The sequence below is a fragment of the Salvelinus namaycush genome, chromosome 33, assembly GCF_016432855.1.
Source record: "Salvelinus namaycush isolate Seneca chromosome 33, SaNama_1.0, whole genome shotgun sequence".
Taxonomy (NCBI): Eukaryota; Metazoa; Chordata; class Actinopteri; order Salmoniformes; family Salmonidae; genus Salvelinus; species Salvelinus namaycush.
Window position 1 is genome coordinate 29,415,934 of NC_052339.1, and position 25,544 is coordinate 29,441,477.

The 25,544-nt window shown below is 42.5% G+C and overlaps 1 protein-coding gene across 1 annotated transcript in view; it reads left to right on the plus strand.

The window, feature by feature from the left end:
- LOC120027904 (proline-rich protein 36-like) overlaps positions 1–25,191 on the plus strand; it is a 67,410-nt gene extending 42,219 nt beyond the window's left edge. Inside the window, exon 8 of the mRNA XM_038972998.1 lies at positions 24,874–25,191. Coding sequence (XP_038828926.1) covers positions 24,874–25,191 — 318 coding nt within the window. The remainder of the gene's footprint in view (positions 1–24,873) is intronic.
- The last annotated feature ends 353 nt before the right edge of the window (positions 25,192–25,544 follow it).

Here is a 25,544-nt window from a genome sequence, read left to right on the forward strand (position 1 = left end):
CCTATTTGTTCCTCGTCTTACAGAAAATCATTGAATTGAATGTGACTATACTCATAAGTATCACATAGTTTTTAGCCAAGTTAGAGAGAGTCAGATAAAGCGCTACTGCGAAGAGAGATTAATGCGCTGCTGCTTGCAATTACATCACAGTAAGAATTTGGGAACACTGATTCCCCCTCTCAAGTTCACTGTTTAAATAACTGATTATATCAGCAAGAAATCAACCACTCACCAGGAAGGAGAGCTGACTGGGAGAATAGTAATATGATGTCTCTTCACCCACCTTCTGGATTGAAGCTTTTACAGTGTTTCTCCTAAGTAACTCAACCACATGCATTTCACACAATATACACACGCCTTATCGGTAATTGAACTAACTACTACCTCTGAATACAACGCAGGCAGGGGAATACTATTAGAGCTCTCTTCAGGCCTCTATTGTCCAACATGGAGGAGAGGACTGCTAAAAGGTTTCTCCGTGGATGAGAGAGAGAGAGAGAGAGAGAGAGAGAGAGAGAGAGAGAGAGAGAGAGAGAGAGAGAGAGAGAGAGAGCGAGAGAAGCCTTGCTATTGAGAGAGACCGCTGTGCAGAAGACAGGATTTGTGCCCACTGCCCACAAAATGAGGTGGTACCTGAGCTGCACTTCCTAACCTCCTTCCAAATGTATGACCATATTAGAGACACATATTTCCCTTAGATTACACAGACCCACAAAGAATTTGAAAAAGTCCTATATAAATGGTAGTTTATCGGACACTCAACAAGAAGGTCTGATTATATTATTACTGAAACAGGATCCAAGTGGTATATATAAAGATCCATTCCATTTAAAAAGTTGGAGGCCTCTTACTCTTCAGTGTTGTGATGCAAAAATTCTAGCTAAATGCTTAGCGCATATTATTAAAAAGGTTATTGTCAGATATTATTCATCCTAATCAGACAGGTTTTTTACATGGACGATACATTGGAGATAATATAAGACAAGTACTGGAAACAATAGAATACTATGAAATATCGGGGAAACCAGGCCTGGTTTTCATAGCTGACTTTGAAAAGGCTTTTGATAAAGTATGACGAGTTTATATATAAATGCCTGGAATATTTCAATTTTGGAGAATCTCTTAAAAAAATGGGTTAAAGTTATGTATAGTAACCCTAGGTGTAAAATAGTAAATAATGGCTACATCGCATAACGTTTTAAACTGTCTAGAGGAGTAAAACAAGGTGGTCTACTATCAGCATATCTATTTATTATTGCCATCAAAATGTTAGCTATTAAAATCAGATCCAACAATAATATTAAGGGATTAGAAATACAAGCCTTAAAAACAAAGGTGTCATTGTACACTGATGATTCATGTTTTTTTTAAATCCACAATTAGAATCCCCCAACAGCCTCATAGAGGATCTAGATACTTTTTCTAACCACTCTGGATTGCAACTAAATTATGATAAGTGTACTATATTACTTATTAGATCACAAAAACATACAACTTCTCCATTACCATGTAGTTTACCAATAAAATGGTCCGACGGTGATGTGGACATACTCGGTATACAAATCCCGAAAGATAGAAATGATCTCATTCCAATACATTTTTATAGAAAGTTAGCAAAAATAGATAAGATCTTGCTACCATGGAAAGGAAAATACCTGTCTATTTGTGGAAAAATCACCCTGACTAACTCTTTAGTCATATCACAGTTTACCTATTTGCTTATGGTTTTGCCCACACCTAGCGACCAACTTTTGAAATTATATGAGCAAAAAATATTCAATTTTATTTGGAATGGCAAGCTAGACAAAATTAAAAGGGCCTATTTATATAAGTAATATGAATTCGGAGGGCAGAAATTATTAAATATGAAAGCATTATACCGATCACTAAAGGCATCAGTCGTACAAAAGTTATACTTAAATCCGAAATGGTTCTCTAGTAAATTAGTAAGAATGTCTCACCCCATGTTCAAGAATGGCCTTTTTCCCTTTATTCAGATTACAACCGCTCACTTTTGGTTATTTGAAAATGAAATAATCTCCAAAATATTGTTATTTTTTAAACAAATATTCTATTTGATTTCAAAAAACGTTATTTTTCTATATACAGTATATATATATTTTTAGAATAGGTATAATCTATGTAAATGATATCATAAACAGGACAGGTGGAGTTATGTCACACATGCAGCTAAAACCGATATATGGAAATGTCTGCTCTACCCAAAATTACAACCAACTAATTGCAGCATTGCCACAAAAAATGGAAGAGGCAAGTGGAAGGGGGAGAAAGTAAGTACCGTGTCTGTCGGTCCCTGCATTATAGACCAAAACTAGTTGAAGAAAATTGTGATAAATAAAAATATATACCAGTTTCATTTAAGGACCAAAAAATTGACAGCTGTGCCATATAAATTGAAAAATAGTTGGGAAGAGATTTTCGATGTACCGATTCCATGGCACATGGTTTATGAGTTGACACACAAAACATGTCAATTCATATTGAAAGTTTTCAATGTAAATTATTACACAAAATTCTTGCAAACAATAAAATGTTATATATATATATGGGGGATACAACCATCCCAGCTCTGCAGATTTTGCTGCGAGGAGGCAGAGTCACTAGATCAATTATTTTGGTACTGTCCAAGTCGGAAGTTTACATACACCTTAGCCAAATACATTTAAACTCAGTTTTTCACAATTGCTGACATTTAATCCTAGTAAAAATTCCCTGTCTTAGGTCAGTTAGGATCACCACTTTATTTTAAGAATGTGAAATGTCAGAATAATAGTAGAGAGAATTATTTATTTCAGCTTTTATTTATTTCATCGCATTCCCAATGGGTCAGAGGTTTGCATACACTCAATTAGTATTTGGTAGCATTGCCTTTAAATTGTTTAACTTGGGTCAAACGTTTTGGGTAGCCTTCCACAAGCTTCCCACAATAAGTTGGGTGAATTTTGGCCCATTCCTCCTGACAGAGCTGGTGTAACTGAGTCAGGTTTGTAGGCCTCCTTGCTCGCACATGCTTTTCCAGCTCTGCCCACACATTTTCGATAGGATTGAGGTCAGGGCTTTGTGATGGTGACTCCAATAGCTTGACTTTGTTATCCTTAAGCCATTTTGCCACAACTTTGGAAGTATGCTTGGGGTCGTTGTCCATTTCGAAGACCCATTTGCGACCAAGCTTAAACTTCCTGACAGATGTCTTGAGATGTTGCTTCAATATATCTACATAATTTTCCATCCTCATGATGCATCTATTTTGTGAAGTGCACCAGTTCCTCCTGCAGCAAAGCAACCCCACAACATGATGCTGCCACCCCCGTGCTTCACGATTGGAATGGTGTTCTACGGCTTGCAAGCCTCCCCCTTTTCCCTCAAAACATAACCTTGGTCATTATGGCCAAACATGTATTTTTTTGTTTCATCAGACCAGAGGAAATTTCTCCAAAAAGTACGATCTTTGTCCCCATGTGCAGTTGCAAACCGTAGTCTGTCTTTTTTATGGCGGTTTTCGAGCAGTGACTTCATCCTTGCTGAGCGGCCTTTCAGGTTATGTCGATATAGGACTCGTTTTACTGTGGATATAGATACTTTTGTACCTGTTTCCTCCAGCATCTTCACAAGGTCTTTTTGCTGTTGTTCTGGGATTGATTTGCACTTTTCGCACTAAAGTACGTTCATCTCGAGGAGACAGAACGCGTCTCCTTCCCGAGCGGTATGACGGCTGCGTGGTGCCATGGTGTTTATACTTGCGTACTATTGTTTGTACAGATGAACGTGGTACCTTCAGGCATTTGGAAATTGCTCCCAAGGATAAACCAGACTTGTGGAGGTCTACAATTTTTTTTCTGGGGTCATGGCTGATTTCTTTAGATTTTCCCATGATGTGAAGCAAAGAGGCACTGAGTTTGAAGGTAGGCCTTGAAATACATCCACAGGTACACCTCCATTTGACTCAAATTATGTCAATTAGCCTATCAGAAGCTTCTAAAGCCATGACATCATTTTCTGGAATTTTCCATGCTGTTTAAAGGCACAGTCAACTTAATGTATGTAAACTTCTGACCCACTGGAATTGTGATGCCGTGAATTATAAGTGAAATAATCTGTCTGTAAAAATAATTGTTGGAAAAAATACTTGTTTCATGCACAAAGTAGATGTCCTAAGCGTCTTGCCAAGACTATAGTTTGTTCACAAGAAATTTGTGGATTGGTTGAAAAACGTGTTTTAATAATGACTCCAACCTAAGTGAATGTAAACTTCCGACTTCAACTGTACGTTCAGAACGTTTGTGAAATAGCACAGTTACAAATGTATGGCTAATAGAAATCACACTGGATGGACATCAGAAATATAGGAGGGCCAGGACTAAAAATGAACAAAACATTACTATGGTTAAATAGATTGTGTCTGTAAAATGTGTATAGAATGTACTGTATAAGCTGGAAGTAGAAGCCAAAGTGTTATTGTTAATTCGTTTACTCCAGTTGGGGAGGGGTGGTAGGGTTTGGGGAATAATACAGGAAGGTATATTCTAAAAAGTTGTGTATATGTATATATGTGTATATGTATGTGTATGTATGTATATGTATGTGTATACATATGCATGTTTATATATGTATATATGTGGGTATGTGTATATGTGTATATGTATATATGTTTATATGTGTATATGTATATATGTATATATGTGTATATGTGTATAAGTATATATGTGTATATGTATATGTGTATATGTATATATGTGTATATGTATATATGTATATATGTATATATGTGTATATGTATATATGTATACAGTAATCCCTCGTTTATCGCGGGGGTTACGTTCCGAAAATGACCCGCGATAAGTGAAATCCGCGAAATAGAAAACTTTTTTTTTTTTTACAATTAGCAACTATTACATGTATACAAATACAGTGACTCACGTGTAGGCCGTTTCACTGCTCTTCAGACTGGGCCGCTGCATCCTGACTGCGCTCTGCAGTGTTCTCTTCTTCTGAAGCCCGCGGTTCTTTATGTAACGAACGGAAGATTCATTGATTCCGTAATGGCGAGCAACGGCTGCATAGCTTTTACCTTCCCTTAGCATGTCCAGAAGTTTAACTTTATCTGAGATAGGTAGCATCTTCCGCCGTTTGGGCCCATCCGCAGGTGCTTTTGTCGGTCCAGGCCGTTTCGTCGACATTATGGGTTTAGGAGATGTTCGAAATTACAAGATAATTTGGCCAACTTAATGTAAATTTGCCAAGCTGTTTTATGTACGTACACATAACTGCACGAGACGACAAAATGATAGCACAATTCGTAGCATGTTTTGATACAAGAAGCGGGAGTGAGTTTTTAGCGAATCAGAATGCAGAGCACAATGCACCAAAAAAAAAAAAAAAATGCATTATGAAAATCCGCGAAATAGCGAATCCGCGATAAGTGAACCGCGAAGTGGCGAGGGATCACTGTATATGTATATATGTGTATATGTGTATATGTGTGTATGTATGTGTATACATATGCATGTTTATATATGTATATATGTGGGTATGTGCACGTGTGTTTGTACAGTATGTATGTATACATATAGATATATTTACCCCAAAACTATATGGGGGACTGGAAATGATGCAAACAATTACATTGATGGAAACAACAATCTATCTGCAATATTAAAGCTGATCCTTCCTCTAAAAATACATTTATTAAGAAAAAAAGAAAAATTATTTGAAAACAAATCCAATTTTGATAAACTCCTATATCTGTTAGGTGAAATATCACAGTGTGCCATGACAGCAGCAAGCTTTGTGACCTATTGCTACAAGAAAAGGACAACCAGTGAAGCACAAATACCATTCTAAATACATACTATATTTATCTGTCTATTTATTTCCCCTTTTGTACATTGCCATAATATCGTACATAGCCATAATATAACATTTGAAATGTCTCTATTCTTCTGAAGCTTTTGTGAGTGTAATTTTTACTGTTAGTACTTAATTGTTTATTTCACTTTTGTTTATTATCTATTTCACTTTCTTTGGCAATGTTAACATGTTTCCCATGTCAATAAAGCCCTTTGAATTGAACTGAGAGAGAGAGTGTGAGGTGACAGTTTAAAAGCCTAGCTTGCCTCTCAAGGAAATGGGCCTATCAACACAATTGCCCCACCAAGTCTAATTGCATTAGTAATGCACAATGCTTTCATACCAAATTACAATGGAACCCAAATATAGGAGCTTTGAGTCAATGTTTCGAGAGCATTTAATTTTTATAGGGAAAGATTGGAGGGACGTTGGATATTCTCTCTCACAACACAATTAAATATATACTCCCATGTGACTCTCGGCTTTGTACAGTGTTTTCCAAAATGACTTGAAGAACGGACCATGACAAAAGGCCGCAATACGATTTATAGACAAATGAAATAAAAACCTATTATGATTGAGAACACACTTCATAACAATCTCTACTTGAAGAGAAACTCCTTTTCATGATAAAACTACATTTTTATCTTACCATTTCACTCTCTGTGGATAATTGGTTACACTTTCAAAAAAACGATTTCAAAAAGACTATGTGCTTCAATAAACATAACACAATACACATGCAAATACAAATAACATTTAATTACTACAAAATCCTACATAATTGCTGTACTTTGTGGTCAATTATGAATATTCAGAGTCCCTGGATGTGTTGTGTGGGGAAATAATTAGGTTATTTGTTTATTTGTCCCAGGGAAAACATCTTAATGAGAACATATTATTCAGCCTGTAGAAGGAGGTGAAGATGTGTTGTTTACACCGCCTTCAGATACAACTTAAACATACACTAACGTTATAGAAACAAGACTTTAGAGACGCCAAATGTAAGAAACACACAACATATTCCTCTGATCACCTGTGTTAGAAGGCTGTGTTTGCTCCCTGCATTGACATGTAAAGAGGAGAAAAATTAGAAAATGGGAAAATAGCCTTTCAGTTTAATTGTAACACATACAGTGAGTTGACATTTATGCCGATACGAAGAGAGAGACATAGAGAGAGAGACAGAGAGAGAGAGAGCGACAGAGAGAGAGAGACAGAGAGAGAGACAGAGAGAGAGTGAGCGAGAGAGAGAGAGAGAGAGAGAGAGAGACAGGGGAGGGAGAGAGTGAGCGAGAGAGAGAGCGCAAGAGAGAGAGAGCGAGAGAGAGAGAGAGAGAGAGAGAGAGAGAGAGAGAGAGAGAGAGAGAGAGAGAGAGAGAGAGAGAGAGAAGAGAGAGAGAGAGTTGGCCTTTTCAACAGCTGTAATGAAAGGTCAATGGCCTCCTCAGTGTTTGCGTCCACTAATGTAGTTTGAAGAAGCTCTCTCCTCCAGCCCCTATTGAAATAGCACAGCCCTGCTCAGGAGATAAAACAGCAAAGCTGCTGGTCAAAGGTGAAACAGCACGATATGCCATGTCACTGGCTATGCTCCAATGACCACCTATTCCCCATTGAGTGCACTATGCTTTTGTGGCTCTGGCCTTATTTAAATATAATAACTGATACGTTAGCTCACTTAGCCCTATTCACAGAGCAAGCCTCAAATGTGTCGAGGAAGACGACGGAGCAGGGATGAGAGGAGGAAGAGCCAGAGGGGATAGAGAGCACAACTGCAGCCTCCTGCTCACACTGACACACGCTAAGCACACAGACACACGCTAAGCACACAGACACACGCTAAGCACACAGACACACGCTAAGCACACAGACACACGGTAAGCACACAGACACGCACACATACACACGGTAAGCACACAGACACACAGTAAGCACACAGACACACGGTAAGCACACAGACATACGGTAAGCACACAGACACACGGTAAGCACACAGACACACGGTAAGCACACAGACACACGGTAAGCACACAGACATACGGTAAGCACACAGACACACGGTAAGCACACAGACACACGGTAAGCACACAGACACACGGTAAGCACACAGACACACGGTAAGCACACAGACACACGGTAAGCACACAGACACACGGTAAGCACACAGACACACGGTAAGCACACAGACACACGCTAAGCACACAGACACACGGTAAGCACACAGACACACGCTAAGCACACAGACACACGGGACACACGGTAAGCACACAGACATACGGTAAGCACACAGACACACGGTAAGCACACAGACACACGGTAAGCACACAGACACACGGTAAGCACACAGACATGTATGCGCTCACGTTCTCGCTTCACACAGAATGCTCCTATTCAATTTAGACACTACATGGATATCACTGCAGTTTAAAATGTTTCTCATTCAGACAACAAGACTAGTCAGTTATCGTGCAGTCTTTGCCTCATGCGGAATCATCTGGAACATTTCTTGATGCGGACGCACTATTTTCTTTATTTTTTGAGTCAGACGATGCTGCAGCCCTTCTCTGTTAATCTGTTTATAAAGCTCTCTCTCTGGCAGAGAAGGGAAAGCTGTATTGATAAATAGGTCAGAGATCTTTTCCGTTGAACATAATTAAGGCCCAAGGCAAAGGTTGCACTTTCCTTGAAATAGCAACCAGAGTGGTGCAGGAGGCAGGCAGAGGAGGAGGACAAGGGAATCCATGCATGTGTACCCTGTGCTGTGCTGCATGTTTGTACAGGGTGGATTCACCAAAGAGGAGGAGTAGGAGGAGGAAGAGGGGGGAGAAGGAAGAGGATGGCAGTGGCAGCCATTACAGGAGTGCACTAACACACACACACACACAGAATTTGAGTGTTTGAGATTATAGTCTTTGAACTGTAATAGATCTGAAATATTTGGCTAATTGTGTGGAGAGAAGTGCTGGGAGGACATTAGCTGAGCTTGGCCAGATAGAACACGACAAGACAGCAGAGGCCGGGTTAAAGCCACATTATTAAGGGACAATTGTTAAGGGACTTTTTATGGGAAGTGTTAAGACTAAGACCAGGCAAGGCAAAGCTGCAGTAGGAAGATCCACGACTCATAGTCCTTTACAGATTAAATGAGATTAGGGGCTCGCAGGATAAGAGTGCTAGCCTCATTTACACCACAGCAACATCCCCGACCATGCTAATCACAGCCCAGGCAGGGCAAGGAGTCTGTCTGCAGCTCTGCAGGAGATCCACGTAGCCTAGCTTTCCTTAGCTTCAGCAGGCAGCATTAGACAACTCTATTTATGGATGTTCTCAGTTACACTGAGGAAGTACATTTTACAGACTGACTGTTTGTTAGCATAACGATACAGACGGACATAATACAACTACTAATTTTGTGGAGATACTATTTATAAAATATGGTATATTGAACATAGGCACAGAAAAACAATCAAACACTACGTAGCGGAGACACAATATACACCGTGGCATTGTAAGAAAGCACTGCAGGAATACAATATCTCCAATATATACAGAGAGAAGTACACAGTGAGGAGACATTCATAGTTATAGTACATATCAAATAAGATTCACAATATTGTGCCAGTTTTTCCACTCGAGATACTGCACTGAATGCAATATTGTATTACTGCAGTATGTGGCTTTCATTGACAAATTAACAAGGGATATTTGTTTTATTGTATCGCATGATCAAAGTGACAACGTAATGCATGTGTCAGTTTGAAACGATGGCTTGCCGGAAATATATACAGTATATTTTTAACCTAAAACATGAGCATGTTTTTGAGTGCAAGAAGAAGAATCCATTTTCTACAGTAGGCTAACATTACTGTGTGAATTTTTCAAATACAATCCAGACCCAGTGTGGATGTTTTAATGTTGTGGAGAAAGAAGTGAAATGAGACCAATAAAACTAGCTCCTAATGCAGTCTTCTAAATTCAATCTTGGGTAAATGTTTTACAATAAATGACTAAATTCCTGCTACTGCTCTTCCATGCAGGTCTTAATGGCGCAGAAAGGAATTTAATTTAATTTAAACCAATTCTCAATACAATAAGAATTCCGACACAAAAATGAATGAATTTTCCTACATGAATTTTAAGAGACATTTTTGTTCCCTTACCCACTGGAAAACATTTGAATTACCTTATTAAAATGTAGTGTACTATAATTAATTGACTTTGCAAATAATAATGGATATAGCTTAAATGCTTTGAAAACGTAATTACATATTATTGGGAAATGTAGATGATTTAACATGAACATATTTTAAACAAAAAAGACAGTTTGCAAATAATCCCAGTGCAATAGGAATCCACCTTCTATAAAAAAAGCCAATAACAGAAAATACCAGGCCAGAAATAGAGGTGACTTGTGCTGTACCCAGGGCTTTTTAAAATTCACCTTCTCATTTCAGAAATGGATGTGCAATAATGCATCACACCGGTGCTCTGCTCTGCCTGTCATTCCCCCTCTGAGTGTGACCGGACGCCATATGGCGTAAGAGTTACCATGGCGATGACGACAAGGGAGGAGATTCTATCTCAGCTCCTCAGACGAATGTCAAGTAATGTCAGATAGGTAAGAGAGAGAGGAAGAGAGAAAGAGGGGAGGAGTGAGAGAGAGAGAAAGAGAGAAAGGGGGGGAGAGAAAGCGAGAGAGAGAATGAGAGACAGAGAGAGAGAGACACAGAGAGACACAGAGACACAGAGAGACAGAGAGAGAGAGAGATGAAGGGGAGAGTCTTAGGGGAGGGGAAATGCAGGAGGTCATACGATAGAGTAGCATGGTTCCCTGTTCCCTCTGTGTAACAGCCTCAGCCTCAGCTGTTATGGAGGGATGCAGTCCCAGTCCCAGTCCCAGTCCCAGTCCCAGTCCCAGTCCCAGTCCCAGTCCCAGTCCCAGTCTCCTCAGCCTCGTAAAACTAATGGTTGAAAATCACAACCTGGGTGGTTTGATCCCCTAAAAGGGCCCTGAGACCTGATCAATATGTAGCTTTATAGAGTGTGTGTGAGACCTGCTGGTATCAAATCCTAGATGCCATTGCCCGCAGTTATTATTTTGAGCAAGGCACTTAACCCACCCCCCAAACAACAGCTCCCGAGGCACCCAGGGTGGCAGCCCCCCGGCACCTCTCCAAAAGACCTGGTTGTGTGTCTTTTGGAGAGGTTGTGTTAACAGTGGAAGTAACATTTCAGTTGGACCTTGTGTGTAATCGTCCAATTTAAAGTGATCTTCATCTTATTATCAACGCTTTGTCCATTCAGATGAATATTTCTGTTACACTGACATCACAATTTCTGTCACTGAAGGAATACAATCTCGATGCCTTGTTTGGACTTTTTGAATTTGCTGTTCCGGCATTTTTTTTCTCTCCATCTCTCTGTGTTTTGTATGTATGTCATCCCTTCCCCCATCCTCTTCATCATACTGTCCCCCCCCCCCCCCCCCCCCCCACACAGCAGCATACAGCCTCCCGTCCCACCATGAGACCCCCCCCCCCACACAGCAGCATACAGCCTCCCATCCCACCATAAGACCCCCCCCCCCCCACACACACACACACACCCTGAGAGGACGGAGCAACCAGAGAGAGAAATTAAATGAAATCTAACCCCAGACTCAGGATTAACTGAGTTAAGTAGGTGAGTTCCATTCGTCACATAATCAGGGCTTGTGTACTATTTGACTTTCATCAGACGGGTCTGAGTGAGACAGAGACCGAGGATAATGACAGGAAAAAGAAAGCCAGCAGCTGTTCCACCCCCCCCTCTCTCCATCCCCCTCTCTCTCATTCCTCTTTCCATCCCTTCCCCCCTCTCTCCATCTTTTCCCCTATCCTGAATGTATTTGGGATTCCTGGTGAGGCCATGGAGCCAGTGGTGTGTGCTGCAGGAGTCCTTGCCAGGGGTAACATCATAAAGTGTTCCTGTCAGATCTGGTGACCCCCTCTGCTTCAGAGCGGGAGGCAAATAACTAGCGGTGATCAGCATGTGATACATCAGGAAATACGGAAGATGTGTCTGCCTGGTACGGTATTTACTCTTCTGTATAAACCCAATCATATGCACTATGTAGGATTTCAGTGATATTATAATGCACTATAAATCTAAATACTTTTCAGAGACAGACGATGTGAAATATTATGTGAATAAAAATCATATAATTTAAAAATATCATTCCTGATTGTGTGAATGCCACATCATTGTCATTCTTGGTTGTAAGCATATAAGTATGTCTTATATCAATGTAATAGTGTGTCCTATATCAATGTAACAGTATGTCCTATATCAATGTAATAGTATGCCCTATATCAATGTAACAATGTGTCCTATATCAATGTAATAGTATGTCCTATATCAATGTAATAGTATGTCCTATATCAATGTAACAGTATGTCCTATATCAATGTAGCAGTATGTCCTATATCAATGTAATAGTATGTCCTATATCAATGTAACAATGTGTCCTATATCAATGTAACAGTATGTCCTATATCAATGTAATAGTATGTCCTATATCAATGTAATAGTGTGTCCTATATCAATGTAATAGTATGTCCTATATCAACGTAACAATGTGTCCTATATCAATGTAACAGTATGTCCTATATCAATGTAATAGTATGTCCTATATCAATATAACAGTATGTCCTATATCAATGTAACAGTATGTCCTATATCAATGTAATAGTATGTCCTATATCAATATAACAGTATGTCCTATATCAATGTAACAGTATGTCCTATATCAATGTAATAGTATGTCCTATATCAATGTAATAGTATGTCCTATATCAATGTAACAGTATGTCCTATATCAATGTAACAGTATGTCCTATATCAATATAACAGTATGTCCTATATCAATATAACAGTATGTCCTATATCAATGTAGCAGTATGTCCTGTATCAATGTGCTTCTGTTCTATGTGACTGAGCCATGGTAACATGGTTTACTGTGAGACAACGTACGGTGAGCCTGTGATGCTGTAAAGTGGGTCAAGTCTTACCGTGCTCCTGGGATGAGGAATGACTTGCTGCAAAATCATCTCTACGCGTCGGAAGAGTATTCTCTGGCTTTATAAGGAAGATAGAGAAAAGGACAAGACAATGCTGAAGACTTCCCATCACATTACAATTTAATTCATGTTCTTAGATTTGAGCTATTTGAACATGACATATGGTTCTACCATACAATAGATACACAAAGAAATTTTTTATATATTTAAGCTATTTGAACATTATTTATAATTCTACCATATGAAAGAGGCATGTGACCCGAGTGACATATCTGTATGACTAAATATATGATGCACACTGTCAAAGAAGATTATTTTACAGCTATACACTACTGTGACATAAATATAAAAAACTAACATTTATTGTAATGATTTGAGGGGAAGAACAGACAAATTCAAAATGGGAACCAATTGTTATTTTATGAAAAACAACCACACATACACATACAATACATATTTTTATTACTAGCCAACAAGTTTAGATTCCACCCTGAATCTAAGTAGCTGGATTCAGGAAAGAGGGTTAGTATGGCAGCAATATCCAATGTTATTGGTCTCATACACATATTTAGCAGATGTTATTGGTCTCATACACATATTTAGCAGATGTTATTGGTCTCATACACATATTTAGCAGATGTTATTGGTCTCATACACATATTTAGAAGATGTTATTGGTCACATACACCTATTTAGCAGATGTTATTGGTCTCATACACATATTTAGCAGATGTTATTGGTCACATACACATATTTAGCAGATGTTATTGGTCTCATACACATATTTAGCAGATGTTATTGGTCACATACACATATTTAGCAGATGTTATTGGTCTCATACACATATTTAGCAGATGTTATTGGTCTCATACACATATTTAGCAGATGTTATTGGTCTCATACACATATTTAGCAGATGTTATTGGTCTCATACACATATTTAGCAGATGTTATTGCGGGTTTAGAGAAGTGCTTGTATTCCTAGCTCCAACAGTGCAGTAATATCTAACAATACACAACAATACACACCAATCTAAAAGTACAAGAATGTCGGAGTCCAGAGTATAAATCCAGTGTATACTGTATATACAATACCAGTCAAAAGTTTGGACCATCTTCTCATTCAAGGGTTTTTCTTTATTTTACTATTTTCTACATTGTAGAATAATAGTGAAGACATCGAAACTATAAAATAACACATTTGGAATCATCTAGTAACCAAAAAAAAGTTAAACAAATCAAAATATATTTTATATATTCTTCAAAGTAGCCACCCTTTGCCTTGGTGACAGCTTTGCACACTCTTGGGATTCTCTCAACCAGCTTCACCTGGAATGCTTTTCCAACATTCTTGACCAATAAACAAAGGCAATTGACATTAGACCGGTGGAAATCTGTCCTTTGGTCTGATGAGTCTGATATTTTTGGTTACAACCGCCATGTTTTTGTGAGACGCAGAGTAGGTAAATGGATGATCTCTGCATGTGTGGGTCCCACCGTGAAGCATGGTGGAGGAGATGTGGGGGTGCTTTGCTGGTGACACTGTCTGTGATTTATTTTCAATTCAAGGCACACAACCAGCATGGCTACCACAGCATTCTGAAGCGACACTCCATCCCATCTGGTTTGCGCTTATTGGGACTATAATTTGTTTTTCAACAGGACAATGACCCAAAACACACCTCCTGTCTGTGTAAAGGCTATTTGACCAAGAAGGAGAGTGATGGAGTGCTGCATCAGATGACCTGGCCTCTACAATCACCCGACCTCAACCCAATTGACATGGTCTGGGATGAGTTGGACCTCAGAGCGAAGGAAAAGCAGCCAACAAGTGCTCAGCATATGTGGCAACTCCTTCAAGACTATTGAAAAAGTATTCCAGGTGACTACCTCATGAAGCTGGTTGAGAGACTGCCAAGCATGTGCAAAGCTGTCATCAAGGCAATGGGTGGCTACTTTTAAGAAATTAAAACATATTTTCATTTGTTGAAAAAAAAATTGGTCACTAGATGATTCCAGTCATTCCAGTTATTTTATAGTTTGGATTTCTTCACTAGTATTCCACAAAGTAGAAAATAGTAAAAAATAAAGAAAAACCCTTGAATGGGTAGGTGTGTTCAAACTTTGACTGGTACTGTATGTACTGTATTTATACTCCGGACTCCGTCCTAATATTATATATTTCTTCATTCCATTATTGTACTTATATGTGTGATGGGAGGTATAGACATTATGGAGAGTATGTGGATAGAACATTTTGTATATCTGTAGAATACATAGGATAGAATAGTATGTATACAGCAATATCTGAATAGGATGGCCTTTACTAGAACACAGTATACAGTATACATATGACATTTGTAAAAACAGTATGTAAACATTATTAAAGTGATCAGTGTTTCATTATTAAAGTGACCAGTGTTTCATGTTTATATACATAGGGCAGTAGCCTCTAAGGTGCATGGTAGAGTAACCGGGTGGTAGTTGGCGAGTGACAGTGACTAAGTTGAGGCCGGCTACTGATGGCTCCTTAGCCTGTGTGTGTGTGTGTGTGTGTGTGTGTGTGTGTGTGTGTGTGTGTGTGTGTGTGTGTGTGTGTGTGTGTGTGTGTGTGTGTGTGTGTGTGTGTGTGTGTGTGTGTGTGTGTGTGTGTGTGTGTGTGTGTGTGTGTGTGGTAGTGTATGTGGGCAACAGCAGCATCACAGCAGGGCAGGCTGTCTACTCTCCAGTGGGTAATACAGCCTGGGTCTGTGCCCAGTGAGTGTGACCTCTGCTTGTTGGCTCACAAAGTCATCCACTGCCCGCCTAACGCCACCACACTACCTCTGTGTCTTTCTCTCTCTCCTTCTGCCTCTCTGTCTTTCTCTCTCTACTTCTGCCTCTGTCTTTCTCTCTCTCTATTTCTTCATAATCACACACTCTCACAACGTCATCCACTGCCCACCCCATGCCACCACACTACCTCTCTGTCTTTCTCTTACTCTCTTTCTCCAGAATCACACACAAAGGGACACACACACACACTCTGGCGTATCCTTTGGCAGTGGGACAGGTTGTGCATACCAAGGCCTTGGGTAGCTTTATGATGGACAGATAAGGTGTTCAACAGGTGTGTGTGTGTTTGTGTGTGTGTGTATGTGTTTGTAGGAGTAAGACTAGGGGAGCAGGACTGTCTCGATGACAGCTTTGACTGAGAGAAATACACACACACTTCTGCAGAGAGAGAGAGAGTGCTCAGGGGTGGAGCAGAATACCTGCACAGATGGCAGGTTGTCTTTCCACAGGACCCTGCCTGCCCACCTGTCTAACAGCCTGTCTAACTGTTTGCCTGTCTGTCTTCCTGCTTGTCTGCCTGCCATTACACTGGAAGAGTTAGCGTGGGGGGGATGCTAAATACATGTAGGGGAAACACTGACTCAACTTCATTTTTCTAAATCCCTATGAACTACGTCTCACAGAATCTCATCCCCATAGTTTCATAAAAATAAAAGGTTGTTTTTGAGGCTCAGATAAACCAGGTAGGAGATGTGGAGGGCAGTAGTACTTGTGATACTGGTTTTTATTAGTATCAACCTGAGTTATGCCATGGTCCTGTGTTTGAGAGTCACATACACCAGATAGGTGCAGTGGAATGTGTTGTTTTACAGGGTCAGCCATAGTAGTATTGTTACGTACCTTGCTCAAGGACGCTTCGACAGATTTTTCACCTTGACAGCTTGGATACTCAAACTAGCAGTGTGCGTGTGCGTGTGCGTGTGCGTGTGCGTGTGTGTGTGACTTATGCTCCACAACTATGCGACAGACAGGAGCGATGGGCAAAGGTACTATCAGAGTGCTGAACCATAGTGGTTCAACCTATATGTCGTTGTAAAGCAAAGAAGTCTATTACAGGAAATTAGAAAGAGCGAGCATCCCAACAAGGCTATCCTTCACTTTTATTGGGTCTTCTCTGTAGCCCATGGTGTGTCGTGTGTACATGTCTAGAAAACCAATTCATCTAGTTGTTCTGTGGACAAGTTGCTGCATATTAACCCTGCTATAGTATTGTACTGCATACACAAGCGTACAGAAACACACACACACAAACACACACACACAAAGCAGGGCCCTCTGGCATTCAGGGATGTATGGCTAGACTGCTCTCGTATCATTGATCTGCCCTTGGAAACAATGGGATAAAAATGTCACTAAACCGCTTTACAGTATAGTAAAAACACATAGATATTTTTACTCCTGATTTGCAGAGAATGCATTCTAAATCCTGGCAATAAAGTTGCACCGTGCATAATGTCAAATGCCTTCTGATATTTAGAAACACATTCAATAGAATCTATCACACCCTCTTCTCATATTTAGAAACACATTCAATAGAATCTATCACACCCTCTTCTCATATTTAGAAACACATTCAATAGAATCTATCACACCCTCTTCTCATATTTAGAAACACATTCAATAGAATATATCACACCCTCTTCTCATATTTAGAAACACATTCAATAGAATATATCACACCCTCTTCTCATATTTAGAATAGAAATTGAGAGTAATAATAGATGTCATGTTACAAAATGTCTTTAAAGATCTGAACAGGTACCAGGTAAGAAAGAAAAACAGGGAGGATGATTTGAAAATGAAATGGAGACAATGTAGCTACAAGATAATAAACAATTGGAGATAACGAGTGAATGTAAACGATGTCAGCAATTTCCTTCACTACCAATAAACAGCACATTGCTATATTTCACTACTAAGGCCTTCAGTAAATACATCTGTGGTAGCAGCAGCAGTGGTTTAATAAACAGTAGCAGCAGCAGTGGTTTAATAAACAGTAGCAGCAGCAGTGATTTAATAAACAGTAGCAGCAGCAGTGGTTTAATAAACAGTAGCAGCAGCAGTGGTTTAATAAACAGTAGCAGCAGCAGTGATTTAATAAACAGTAGCAGCAGCAGTGATTTAATCAACAGTAGCAGTGATTTAATCAACAGTAGCAGCAGCAGTGATTTAATAAACAGTAGCAGCAGCAGTGATTTAATAAACAGTAGCAGCAGCAGTGATTTAATCAACAGTAGCAACAGCAGTGGTTTAATAAACAGTAGCAGTGATTTAATCAACAGTAGCAGCAGCAGTGATTTAATAAACAGTAACAGTGATTTAATCAACAGTAGCAGCAGCAGTGATTTAATCAGCAGCAGCAGTGATTTAATCAACAGTAGCAGCAGCAGTGATTTAATCAGCAGTAGCAGCAGCAGTGATTTAATCAGCAGTAGCAGTGATTTAATCAACAGTAGCAGCAGCAGTGATTTAATCAACAGTAGCAGCAGCAGTGATTTAATCAACAATAGCAGCAGCAGTGATTTAATCAACAGTAGCAGCAGGAGTGATTTAATCAACAGTAGCAGTGATTTAATCAACAGTAGCTGTCACGTTCCTGACCGGTTTTCTGTTGTTTGGTATGTGTTTATTGGTCAGGGCGTGAGTTTTGGGTGGGCAGTCTATGTTTTCTGTTTCTATGTTGGTTTTGGGTTGCCTGGTATGGCTCTCAATTAGAGGCAGGTGTTTGACGTTTCCTCTGATTGAGAGTCATATTAAGGTAGGTTGTTCTCACTGTTTGTTTGTGGGTGATTGTCGTCCGTGTCTGTGTCTGCGCACCACACGGGACTGTAGCGTTCGTTTGTATTAGTCTGTTCCTGTTCGTGCGTTCTTCATGTTTTATGTAAGTTCTCTCGTTCAGGTCTGTCTACTTCGTTTTGTTGTTTTGTAAATTATCAAGTGTTCTTCGTGTGTTTAGTTTCGTCGTGTTAAATAAAGTTCATGATGTATTCACAACCCGCTGCACGTTGGTCAAATCACTACTCCTCCTCTTCGTATGAAGAGGAGGAGGAACACCGTTACAGTAGCAGCAGCAGTGATTTAATCAGCAGTAGCAGCAGCAGTGATTTAATCAGCAGTAGCAGCAGCAGTGATTTAATCAGCAGTAGCAGCAGCAGTGATTTAATCAACAGTAGCAGCAGCAGTGATTTAATCAGCAGTAGCAGCAGCAGTGATTTAATCAGCAGTAGCAGCAGCAGTGATTTAATCAGCAGTAGCAGCAGCAGTGATTTAATCAGCAGTAGCAGCAGCAGTGATTTAATCAACAGTAGCAGCAGCAGTGATTTAATCAGCAGTAGCAGCAGCAGTGATTTAATCAATTGTAGCAGTGATTTAATAAACAGTAGCAGCAGCAGTGATTTTATCAGATGACGCAGCAGCAGTGACTTAATCAACAGTAGCAGCAGCAGTGATTTAATCAACAGCAGCAGTGATTTAATCAGCAGTAGCAGCAGCAGTGATTTAATAAACAGTAGCAGCAGCATTGATTTAATCAACAGTAGCAACAGCAGTGATTTAATCAACAGTAGCAGCAGCAGTGATTTAATCAACAGCAGCAGTGATTTAATCAGCAGTAGCAGCAGCAGTGATTTAATAAACAGTAGCAGCAGCATTGATTTAATCAACAGTAGCAACAGCAGTGATTTAATCAGCAGTAGCAGCAGCAGTGATTTAATCAGCAGTAGCAGCAGCAGTGATTTAATCAGCAGTAGCAGCAGCAGTGATTTAATCAGCAGTAGCAGCAGCAGTGATTTAATCAGCAGTAGCAGCAGCAGTGATTTAATCAACAATAGCAGCAGCAGTGATTTCTGTACATCCCAAACCTGTCATATGCAGTTTAAATGCAAACGACTCTGTCCCTCCACAAGCACACAATCCCCAGCTCTGCTCTCCAGCTATGTACACTGGGGGCCACACATCCTGGGGCCTAGGAGGTGCACACGCATCCCCCGCCCCCGCCCCTCCCTCTCAAATCAGGCCTTTACCGTGCCTAGACCCCCTCCCCTCTACCCGTGCGACATACATACACACACACCCCACTGCCTTCCTGCCTGCCCGAACCATCAGAGAGCCACTGCTCGCAATCCATGTGCATTGTGTCAGATACTTTTGCAGCAGCAAATCAATAATACAACAGTACATTTTATTTAAATAAACATTAGCGGCCTACTTAATTAATGAAACCTCGTCTGCAATTTTTCAGTGTCAGGAGCGCAACTCCTTGATGTTGGTATGAATATTCCTTTTTAGACAATGAGCCTCTCTGACACTATTAGTGCTCATTGTATCGTTAGCTTCGTTTTCTCCCCCTCGCTCCCTCTCGCTGTATGAATCTGTTCAGGGCTTAACGAGTGCAGCCTGTACAGCATAACCAGATTAAAATAAGTTACCCTGTGGCCGAGGACAATGAGGGGTGGTAAAATGAATGTGGAGGAAACACAGTGAAAAATAGTGAAGGGAATATCTAATGAGTTAATCTCCATAAAAGCGACCTGATCAAATGCTTGGGCAACTTCAAAGAACATACATCTAAACACTACATGACATTAACATCAAATCAATATCGGGACAGTCTACGCCCATAAGCCATAATGCAGTAGCGTTAATAACCAAGAGGGTTATTAATGCAAAGATAAATAATCAAAACAAGTATAAAACAGCATTGTACATGGTAATGTTAGATGACATTCTGGAGCCTGACCTGTCCTTGCCTGTTTTCCAGTGTACTTCTGGCCTACATTCTATGATTAATCAATTTTTCAGTGGCTATATGTGACTTTCTCTACTGCGCTACAGTACAGCTAAAGTCGAACCACAGTTCATTCCTCATACTGTCTCTATGGAGACGGAGCAGAGTTGGCTCCTGACAGTTTATCATGTCACGTTATGGGAATGTGTGTTGCAAGACAGTCAGCTTTCTCTGCCTTCAGAGAGATGTGCATGTACTCAGACAAACGCACACACACACGCACACACACACGCACACACACACATCAAACAGAAATAAGCATTTTTTTGTGAGACTCAGTAACTGCAAGTGTCACAGTGATATTGTTGATGCATGATGTCAACACCTGCCAAGGTGAAGTATGATCACCTGCCACATCAGATCAACCTGTGTTCCAACAGGACCAGGTTGCACCACAGATAGTTAACACCATCCACATCCCTGTATTTGGGACACCTGAACTAGGCCAGTCTGATCCACTCCTGCTGCACATCCCCCTAAGCCTGGGAGACCAGAGAGAGGGAGAGAGAGGGAGAGATAACGAGGGAACGGGAGAGAGGAGGGAGGAAGCGGGGGATACAGCAGCACAGCATAGCAGCCTTAAGTGTGCTATCATAGGCGTCTCTTGTGCCTGCCTGCTTTATTTGTGGTAGTCAGGTTAATGAGTCCACCAGCCCACTTCATGTTGAGATGCCTGTCACAAAGAGTTTCCTCATTAGAGCTAGCCTGGCACGCCGCTCCTAGACAAAGGCACATTCACTACCAGCTGAATGCCTCCACTGCTCCTCAATACTGCCAGCCTGCAGGGCCCTGGCCATGCCATACCCCCCTGCACATGTCCTGCTGGCACCTGGCCAGGACAGAATCACCCTCCAATCCACCATGGCCTGGCTCTGGTTCTGCTTGCCTACCTGTCTGGCAGGTAGCCTAGTGGTTAAGAGCATTGGGCCATTAACCAAAAGTTTTCTGGTTTGAATCCCGAGCCGACTCGGTGAAAATAAAATGTTGATGTGCCCTTAAGCAAGGCACTTAACCCTAATTGCTTTGGTACGTTGCTCTGGATAAGAGTGTCTTTCAAATGACTAAAATGGATGGCTGGTGGTGTGTATTAAGGAGATGGAAGACACTGTTTAGAGAAATCTTAGCAAACTCTGTTACAGATAGCATTGGTAATACTGTAGTATATTTGACTATAGTATTATCTCATTATATGCACCATATACTGAACACCTTACCAATACCCACACCATGTACTAGTCCAGTGTATAGGTGTCAGGGTAAGGGTGAATTCTATTTCAATTCCAGTTCATTCCGAAAGTAAACAAATTCCATTTTGAAATGTTCTTCAATGAAAAGTACTGAAGAGAATTGGAATTTCAGTGTACTACCTGAATTGACTGGAATTGACTCCAACCCTGGCAGCTGTTACCAGGCCCGGCCAAGGCCGCATTAATGACATGGTAGGTGTTACCAGGCCCGGCCCAGGCCCCTATAAGGACCTTTTAGGTGTTACCAAGCCCAGCCCAGGCCCCTATAATGACCTGCTAGGTGTTACAAAGCCCAGCCCAGGCCCCTATTTTGACCTGATAGGTGTTACCAAGCCCAGCCCACTGTAAGGACCTGCTAGGTGTTACCAAGCCCAGGCCCCTATAATGACCTGCTAGGTGTTACCAAGCCCAGGTCTCTATAAGGACCTGCTAGGTGTTACCAAGCCCAGGCCCCTATAATGACCTGCTTGGTGTTACCAAGCCCAGGCCCCTATAAGGACCTGCTAGGTGTTACCAAGCCCAGCCCAGGCCCCTATAATGACCTGCTAGGTGTTACCAAGCCCAGGCCCCTATAATGACCTGCTAGGTGTTACCAAGCCCAGCCCAGGCGCCTATAATGACCTGCTAGGTGTTACCAAGCCCAGGCCCCTAAAATGACCTGCTAGGTGTTACCAAGCCCAGGCCCCTATAAGGACCTGCTAGGTGTTACCAAGCCCAGGCCCCTATAATGACCTGCTAGGTGTTACCAAGCCCAGCCCAGGCCCCTATAAGGACCTGCTAGGTGTTACCAAGCCCAGCCCAGGCCCCTATAAGGACCTGCTAGGTGTTACCAAGCCCAGCCCAGGCCCCTATAATGACCTGCTAGGTGTTACCAAGCCCAGCCCCCTATAATGACCTGCTAGGTGTTACCAAGCCCAGCCCCCTATAAGGACCTGCTAGGTGTTACCAAGCCCAACCCCCTAAAATGACCTGCTAGGTGTTACCAAGCCCAGCCCCCTATAATGACCTGCTAGGTGTTACCAAGCACAGCCCCCTATAATGACCTGCTAGGTGTTACCAAGCCCAGCCCCCTATAATGACCTGCTAGGTGTTACCAAGCCCAGCCCAGCCCCCTATAATGACCTGCTAGGTGTTACCAAGCCCAGGCCCCTATAATGACCTGCTAGGTGTTACCAAGCCCAGGCCCCTATAATGACCTGCTAGGTGTTACCAAGCCCAGGCCCCTATAAGGACCTGCTAGGTGTTACCAAGCCCAGGCCCCTATAATGACCTGCTTGGTGTTACCAAGCCCAGGCCCCTATAAGGACCTGCTAGGTGTTACCAAGCCCAGCCCAGGCCCCTATAATGACCTGCTAGGTGTTACCAAGGCCAGCCCAGGCCCCTATAATGACCTGCTAGGTGTTACCAAGCCCAGGCCCCTATAATGACCTGCTAGGTGTTACCAAGCCCAGCCCAGGCCCCTATAATGACCTGCTAGGTGTTACCAAGCCCAGGCCCCTATAATGACCTGCTAGGTGTTACCAAGACCAGGCCCCTATAATGACCTGCTAGGTGTTACCAAGCCCAGCCCAGGCCCCTATAATGACCTGCTAGGTGTTACCAAGCCCAGGCCCCTATAATGACCTGCTAGGTGTTACCAAGCCCAGCTCCCTATAATGACCTGCTAGGTGTTACCAAGCCCAGCCCAGGCCCCTATAATGACCTGCTAGGTGTTACCAAGCCCAGCCCAGGCCCCTATAATGACCTGCTAGGTGTTACCAAGCCCAGCCCAGGCCCCTATAATGACCTGCTAGGTGTTACCAAGCCCAGCCCAGGCCCCTATAATGACCTGCTAGGTGTTACCAAGCCCAGGCCCCTATAAGGACCTGCTAGGTGTTACCAAGCCCAGCCCAGGCCCCTATAATGACCTGCTAGGTGTTACCAAGCCCAGGCCCCTATAAGGACCTGCTAGGTGTTACCAAGCCCAGCCCAGGCCCCTATAATGACCTGCTAGGTGTTACCAAGCCCAGGCCCCTATAATGACCTGCTAGGTGTTACCAAGCCCAGGCCCCTATAAGGACCTGCTAGGTGTTACCAAGCCCAGGCCCCTATAAGGACCTGCTAGGTGTTACCAAGCCCAGCCCAGGCCCCTATAAGGACCTGCTAGGTGTTACCAAGCCCAGCCCAGGCCCCTATAATGACCTGCTAGGTGTTACCAAGCCCAGCCCAGCTCCCTATAATGACCTGCTAGGTGTTACCAAGCCCAGCCCCCTATAATGACCTGCTAGGTGTTACCAAGCCCAGCCCCCTATAAGGACCTGCTAGGTGTTACCAAGCCCAGCCCCCTATAATGACCTGCTAGGTGTTACCAAGCCCAGCCCCCTATAATAACCTGCTAGGTGTTACCAAGCACAGCCCCCTATAATGACCTGCTAGGTGTTACCAAGCCCAGCCCCCTATAATGACCTGCTAGGTGTTACCAAGCCCAGGCCCCTATAAGGACCTGCTAGGTGTTACCAAGCCCAGCCCCCTATAATGACCTGCTAGGTGTTACCAAGCCCAGGCCCCTATAAGGACCTGCTAGGTGTTACCAAGCCCAGCCCAGCCCCCTATAATGACCTGCTAGGTGTTACCAAGCCCAGCTCCCTATAAGGACCTGCTAGGTGTTACCAAGCCCAGGCCCCTATAAGGACCTGCTAGGTGTTACCAAGCCCAGCCCAGCCCCCTATAAGGACCTGCTAGGTGTTACCATGCCCAGGCCCCTATAAGGACCTGCTAGGTGTTACCAAGCCCAGCCCCCTATAAGGACCTGCTAGGTGTTACCAAGCCCAGGCCCCTATAAGGACCTGCTAGGTGTTACCAAGCCCAGCCCAGCCCCCTATAAGGACCTGCTAGGTGTTACCAAGCCCAGCTCCCTATAATGACCTGCTAGGTGTTACCAAGCCCAGCCCAGGCCCCTATTTTGACCTGCTAGGTGTTACCAAGCCCAGCCCAGGCCCCTATTTTGACCTGCTAGGTGTTACCAAGCCCAGCCCAGGCCCCTATAATGACCTGCTAGGTGTTACCAAGCCCAGCCCAGGCCCCTATTTTGACCTGCTAGGTGTTAGCAAGCCCAGCCCCCTATAATGACCTGCTAGGTGTTACCAAGCCCAGCCCAGGCCCCTATTTTGACCTGCTAGGTGTTACCAAGCCCAGCCCAGGCCCCTATTTTGACCTGCTAGGTGTTACCAAGCCCAGCCCAGGCCCCTATAATGACCTGCTAGGTTTTACCAAGCCCAGCCCAGCCCCCTATTTTGACCTGCTAGGTGTTACCAAGCCCAGCCCAGGCCCCTATAATGACCTGCTAGGTGTTACCAAGCCCAGCCCAGGCCCCTATTTTGACCTGCTAGGTGTTAGCAAGCCCAGCCCCCTATTTTGACCTGCTAGGTGTTACCAAGCCCAGCCCCCTATAATGACCTGCTAGGTGTTACCAAGCCCAGCCCCCTATAATGACCTGCTAGGTGTTACCAAGCCCAGGCCCCTATAAGGACCTGCTAGGTGTTACCAAGCCCAGCCCCCTATAATGACCTGCTAGGTGTTACCAAGCCCAGGCCCCTATAAGGACCAGCTAGGTGTTACCAAGCCCAGGCCCCTATAATGACCTGCTAGGTGTTACCAAGCCCAGGCCCCTATAATGACCTGCTAGGTGTTACCAAGCCCAGGCCCCTATAAGGACCTGCTAGGTGTTACCAAGCCCAGCCCAGGCCCCTATAATGACCTGCTAGGTGTTAC